Here is a 6,401-nt window from a genome sequence, read left to right on the forward strand (position 1 = left end):
AATAACAAAAACGCGATCACTTATAATCCAGCATAATCCCCAAAACTTATCTATAGATAAAACGTTTTTTCTAACGCTATAGCATGAAATAAAGTCACCTACAAAAATACACATTTTTTACGATTAGATTGGATTAAAACGTAATTAAAAACATCCTGTCGTAATTATAATTGATAATATAGTATCACGTTTTTTGTATAATTGGATTTTAGTTAAACTTCCGTTTTGGTTTATAATGTTATCAGTATCTCATCACAATATGTTTTTTTTTAATTTTCATCATTTTTTATATAATAGTGACATTGTAAAATATCTTAGCTTCTTATACCTATGTGATTTTTTAAAATACCAATAATAAATTATGAAAAACTTCCGTTGTAATTTTTTTATCAGTTATTATAGAGAACTTGCTAGAATAGTGCAAAATCTATGCGATTATAATTATATTGATGTCTGATAGAGCGGTCATAGCAAAGGGTAATGTTAATCCCATACGATAAACGATTAAAACGAATATTTACATTTATCTATAATTCGATAATATTATTAAAAACAATAGTTTTCCTTGAATCACAGGTCATAAATCACAAAGCTTGGCGGAAGCACATAAATAAATAAAAATAATTTATTGCGAAATTAAAAGCCCCGTTCTCATTAAATTTCATAAATATTTATTCTTTGCTTTTGATAAGAAAACGCGGGATAGAGTTTCTTCGTAGCTTATGGTTATTTTTACTTTTTTTTATATATACAAAAATCAATAATAGAGACATGATCAAAAGTGACATTAAAACGTCATTTTCGAAATTTGACACTGACATTTGGTTGTTGTTTCCTAGTCGCTCCTATAAAATGGTTAATATAGCGTTCCGTAAACGATTTATACTATTAATGCGCACGTATTTATTTGTAAACAATGAATTCGGTGCTCAGTTCATCGTCGATTTGATCTTCGCATTTGACGTTCGCTTCGAAGTCGCACTGCTGTTTGTATTCGTTGAAGAAGAGGCCGTCAGAACAGTATTGCGCTATGGCAACACCATCTACACATCGCCAGTATCTTTGGCAGTCTCCGCTAGAACAATTTTTGATACATATTTATATTGACAGAATATATTATATGCACTAGCTTTAACGCGGTTTCACGCGCGGTCTAGCTACCACCAATTTTCATGCTGTTTTGAAATCATCCGCTTTGTATAAAATACAGCGTCTATTTATAATATTTTATTCAAAAATTAACACCAAATTGTAAGATAAACAGAGAAATAACATTAATAATGCTACTATGATGCACAAATTTTAAAAGTTTTAATAGTTTCAAAGATCCCACAGGCTACGTTAGCCTTCAATAAATTTCATGTAAGTTTACTATATCAAGCCATACTCACTTGTAAGAGAATCTCCGGGATGCAATATTGATATCGTTACAATCAAGCAATGTATTTGATGGCTGTACTTGCGTTAGTGTCTGGACGATGGGAAGAGCAGATCCTGGAAAATAATAATACAGATTGATAAAAACAATAATTAACATCATTTTTGGCAAGTACACATTGGAGCATTTTGGCTGTTTACTGTCTGCAATGGAATAAATCTATTTTATTTTGACACCTTTTTGAAGCCAGGGATCTTCACTACGTAGTATAAAAAGGTCCTTATGTATATGATACATATGCATACACTTTTTTATTTTCAAAACTGCACAACTGATTCTGATAGGGTTTTTTTTATAAATAGAGTTGTGCGAGAGGATGTTTTGTAATTATAATAACATCTATAAATTAATTAATTCCTCCTTTCCAAACCATCAAAACGTTAAAATCTCTCATCTATCTATGCTTTTTATAATATCACAGCCAGCTTTTGCAGCTTCGCCCATGCAGTCAAATGAATTTCCTATAGGAATGGAATCAAAGGAGTTTCCCACCCACAGGCAAGGTACAGCTTGTATCCTCCTAACTATCTTCAGACAGAAAAGTAAAAAATTTTCGCGTTTCTAATATTAGTAGGATTAGAAAGGATTACAGAAATTTGGTATACATAGCGAACTCAAGAAACTCTTACCGGCTCTAGAACTGTAGTCGGAAAACTCTTCCTCGCCCGAACCAGACTCGATTTCTTCGTCATTTCTATCTCTTAGGTAGCATTTAGTCGCCCACATATGGTTACAGGACTAGAATAAAAACAGAGCAAATCAGAAAAAGCAGATAAAATGAGACTAGAATTAATCATAGGACACAGCACAAAATTATGGCAATTTGATAGACGTATCTGATCCATGGAATTTCTTCTCCTTAATAGAGAAATAACTCGAATGTGGACATAGAAAGACAGAAGTAAATAACTGCATAGAACATAGTATAAAGAAAAGTCGCTTCCCGCGCCTGTTTATATTATATATATGCTTAGATCTTTAAAACTTCCCAACGGATTTTGATGAGATTTTTTAATAGAGTGATAGAAGTGGACGTTTAACGTCTTTTGAACCACTCCGAATTTAACGCGTGCGAAGCCGTGGGCAAAAGCTAGTAATGGATAAGAATAATTGAATAATTCTTTTATGATGTCCCTATGGAAAAGTTTCACTTCAATAAGGGAAAAGATTAAGTGTACAATTCTATTTTGTGTGTTTCAAAGAAAATTTTACATTTTTTTTTATTAGTTGTAACGCGATATGATAGCCTATAGACATCCGCAATAAGTAGAACCCAAATAAATATTTCAATTCAGTTTGGAATACTACGAACCAAGTATTGGTATATAAATAACAAGCCTTGCCGCTAATTCCATTGCATGTTTTTAATTTTTATGTAAACAATCGTAGCTTTTTTTTTACTTACCTGAATGGGAAAATCGAACATTGTACCGCTAGCACAGCTCATCTCTACTTCCTGGCCGTGGGCACAAATATAAAATCTGCTGCAGTTCGTAAAGTGGGGTAGAAGAAGAAAAGTCTAAAATGAAATGATTCTATTTTATTTTATTGGTTCAACTCAGGAGTACCTGTGGTATAAATGTGGATAAACAATTCAAATTCAATTAATTGTTTCTCTATAAATAACTACACTTTTTTATTAATTCATTAACATTTACAGAAATTCACAAATTTGGTAAGTACCTGTCCTGTTGGATCGCATGATAAAGTGTTCGGATCTACACCATGAAATTGCGCTACGGCACTGCCGAAGCACAACAAAAGAGGCAATAGTATTCCTGTAAAAATTAAATTATGAATAAACACAATTAATTTATTTGCTGTTTCAAGTTGACCTTAATTATTTTTTCGATAAAACTAAATGAAACAAAGGTACAGTCATTCGTCCATATAAAACCCTTAAACGTTAATGTCAATTTAACAATAATTACAATATATTCTTTAACATATTCATTTCACAGGGAGGATAGAATCATAATAGTATTTTCTATACTGTTACGTATTTCACATTATATTTTAGTTTCTTGTATTATTTTGATAGTTTAGCGCACAATATGCTTTGATTTTATTGATTTGATAAATAAATATAATATAACACGTAGTTTTTAATTATCTATAATGGTTGTCAGTGTCAAATGTCAACGATAACATCAGAAATTACGCGAAACTGCAGTTGTGTGTTACAAATTTTAAAATTTAAATTTTATTTATTGTTTTGTGGAAACTTTTATTATTAATAAAATTAAATATAACGTGTTTTCCCCATTAAAATGTCTTCCTCGGACACAGACGACGACTGTTATGGTAACATAACGAAAAAACTGCAAAACATAAAAAATAAGTACCAATACGATGATATGGATACAGCGAATTTGTTAAACAACTCCACGGAAATAAAGAACACAACTCAGAGCGAAACTAATGTAATTAAATGTGATGATAGTGAAATTATTCTGTTAGACGATGATGATACGATACTTGATCAAATAATTGCGTTAAATTCTATACAAAAACAGACTTCAAGAGGTAGACGTTGCAAGACTAATGTCCCTAGAGCACGCGGGGCGCGATCGAATCGTGGCCGGTCGAACCGTGGTAAACAAAATACATCTTTAGATAAATCCGACGATTCCCTTGATACCTGCCCATCTAGGAATACAAGAAGTGCCGCTAATACTAGTTGTATTACTATAACGGATAGTCCAGTTAGGGGCCAATCTAGGGGCCGAGCTAGGAGCAGAAGCAGAGCTCGAGGCAATAGATCTACTTCTAGAAGGAGCAGAGGCCCTTCCTACCCTGTTTATAGTATTGGCAACACAGAGGAATATACAGATCTATCTGACGACGTCCAATTGTTCACATCCAACGTGAAAGCGCAAGACGTTATCGACGATATAATCGATGAGAATGAAGAGTTATCAATCAAAGTGTATTGGCAGAGTTCAGATATAATCAAGTTCACAATACGCAAGTACCAAAAGCTCTCGCAGATATTTGATTTCTTTTCGAAACGGGAGAATGTAGGCGTTGAGAAATTGCTGCTAACATACAACGATAGGATATTGAAGCCCGACGACACGCCGGACAGTATAGATTATAGTATTGCTAAGTTTATAGACGGGGGTATAGTCAATAATCGTGTTCCGATTCTAGAGAGTTCCGATAAGGAAATAAGTGGTATCATGCTCAAGTTTCAATGTCAAAATTTAAAGAAACCGCTAGAGATTACAGTTCAACCGGACGAGAGAATGATACAAGCGTTCACAAAGTGTGCTGAGCATCTGGAACAACCTTTGAATAAGTTGAAATTTGAATTTGACGGTGATTGCATTACAGGTAAAATATCTTTCTTCAATACATAGTATAAAACAAACTTGCTACCTCTGTTCCTATGTCCCTATGCAAGGGATTTTGATGGGGTTTTTTTAATAGAGTGATTCAAGAGGAAAGTTTATATGTATAATAACATCTATTAAACTGCTCTGAATTTAATGTGTTTGAAGCCACGGGCAAAAGCTAGTATATTATAAATACTAAAGTTTTTAAGTATCGAAGGATGTATGAATGTTGCTACTCATTCATGTGAAAGCAGCTTATTGTATCTGTATGAAGTTTAGTACAGAGATAGATTATAGTCTTGATTAGCAAATAGATTACTTTTCCCTGGGTACTGTGCGAGTGACACCTTGGGATGCAGCTAGTATTTTATATTTTATTATAACCCTCAATGGAAGAGTGTTTAACTTAAATGTATATTTCTATTGCATCATATGTAATCGATCATTTACAATAAATTTTATGCTAATATCTGTATTCATTTATGAGAATTCTCAGTCCACACTAATTGTATTCAATGAGCAAGGGTATAGATCATAATTTGGCCACGTTTCAGCTTGGAATATTTAACTTTCCACACAATATACCCTTTACCAGAGGTAGGTAATGTGGATGTGCTAATAAATTGAAAAACAATTTCATTTTTATTAGCCAACACTTTGTAACCAACTTCAAAAAACCCTCCTCGGGTTTCTACACAACATTTCTTTAATAATCACTAAAAAATGACTGACTTTTCACTGGTTAAAGCAATTACGTTTTTAATGATTCAATTTTTATTGAAAAGCTAATGTGTCCCGTTTGGTCTCATTTCAATTTGGTCTGACAATTTGTAGTTGTAGTGTTTTTTCCTGAACTTTTCACTTTTTGGAGTTGGAGGTCCTAATTACGTACTACTGCATCAATATTACAGTCAGGCATGAGGGAATATATTTATGTATTTGTTCATGCTTTATGCTCTGTGTTAAAAAACAATTAGAAATTTAATCTACGTTACATTATAACAAATGGTGGTCTTATCGCAAAAAAGCGTTTTCTTCCAGAGAACCTATTATATTATCGCCCCAACTTCGCCCGTGGTACATTTATAGCCTATGTCACTCAGTGAAGTTGCAGCTTTCTAATGGTGAAAGAATTTTTAAAATCGGTCCAGTTGTTTTTGAGTTTATGCATTACAAACAAATGAACAAAAATACAAATTCTTCCTCTTCAGAATATTAGTGTAGATTTTTCTTTTCTTTTCAGGTGCAATGACAGCTCAAGAATTGGAGCTTGAAGCAGGTGAATGTATTGATGTTAAAATAATTAGGTGATGATTGAGTTGCTATATACAATGTTTTAATTGTTCCGAATCTTTTTTTTTATAGATTCAGTGGCTAGTTTTATTGTTTTAAGGTAATTTAATGTAATAAATTGTATCGTTGTAACACATTTTGTTTTATTTGTCCAATATCCTAATGCTACCTCTGACATAATTTATAACTTGAATATGTAATTAAAAAAATCCTGCTTAACAGTCTTCAGCCAACTTATAAAAGATTATCAATTTTACTGTTTTCTTGTGTTTGATTTCACGTTAGTATTATACATTTAGAAATTAAAAACTTTTTAACGGATTTTAAACGCG

General features: G+C 32.5%; 2 protein-coding genes across 2 annotated transcripts; one reads left to right on the forward strand and one right to left on the reverse strand.

Moving 5' to 3' along the window:
• Positions 1–684: 684 nt before the first annotated feature.
• On the reverse strand, positions 685–2,948 carry LOC119836495. Its single transcript, XM_038361854.1, has 4 exons — positions 2,844–2,948; positions 2,068–2,176; positions 1,392–1,494; positions 685–1,075 (listed from the first exon to the last, which is right to left on the reverse strand). The coding sequence occupies exons 1-4, from the start codon at positions 2,883–2,885 to the stop codon at positions 904–906; spliced, it is 426 nt and encodes a 141-aa protein (XP_038217782.1). The 5' UTR covers positions 2,886–2,948; the 3' UTR covers positions 685–903.
• Positions 2,949–3,593: 645 nt separating this feature from the next.
• LOC119836428 lies at positions 3,594–6,172 on the forward strand. Its single transcript, XM_038361743.1, has 2 exons — positions 3,594–4,774; positions 6,020–6,172. Exons 1-2 carry the CDS (start codon positions 3,709–3,711, stop codon positions 6,085–6,087), a joined length of 1,134 nt encoding a protein of 377 aa, XP_038217671.1. The 5' UTR covers positions 3,594–3,708; the 3' UTR covers positions 6,088–6,172.
• The last annotated feature ends 229 nt before the right edge of the window (positions 6,173–6,401 follow it).

Source organism: Zerene cesonia, chromosome 24 (assembly GCF_012273895.1).
Source record: "Zerene cesonia ecotype Mississippi chromosome 24, Zerene_cesonia_1.1, whole genome shotgun sequence".
NCBI lineage: Eukaryota > Metazoa > Arthropoda > Insecta > Lepidoptera > Pieridae > Zerene > Zerene cesonia.

Excerpts from the sequence above, each read along its gene's own strand:
- LOC119836495 (XM_038361854.1), bottom strand. The coding sequence starts at position 2,885 with ATGAGCTGTGCTAGCGGTACAATGTTCGATTTTCCCATTCAG. Across the intron at positions 1,495-2,067 it reads CGACTACAGTTCTAGAGCCG|GATCTGCTCTTCCCATCGTC; the intron begins GTAAGAGTTTCT and ends ATTATTTTCCAG. Across the intron at positions 1,076-1,391 it reads TCCCGGAGATTCTCTTACAA|CGGAGACTGCCAAAGATACT; the intron begins GTGAGTATGGCT and ends AAATTGTTCTAG.
- LOC119836428 (XM_038361743.1), top strand. The coding sequence starts at position 3,709 with ATGTCTTCCTCGGACACAGACGACGACTGTTATGGTAACATAACGAAA. Across the intron at positions 4,775-6,019 it reads TGACGGTGATTGCATTACAG|GTGCAATGACAGCTCAAGAA; the intron begins GTAAAATATCTT and ends TTTTCTTTTCAG.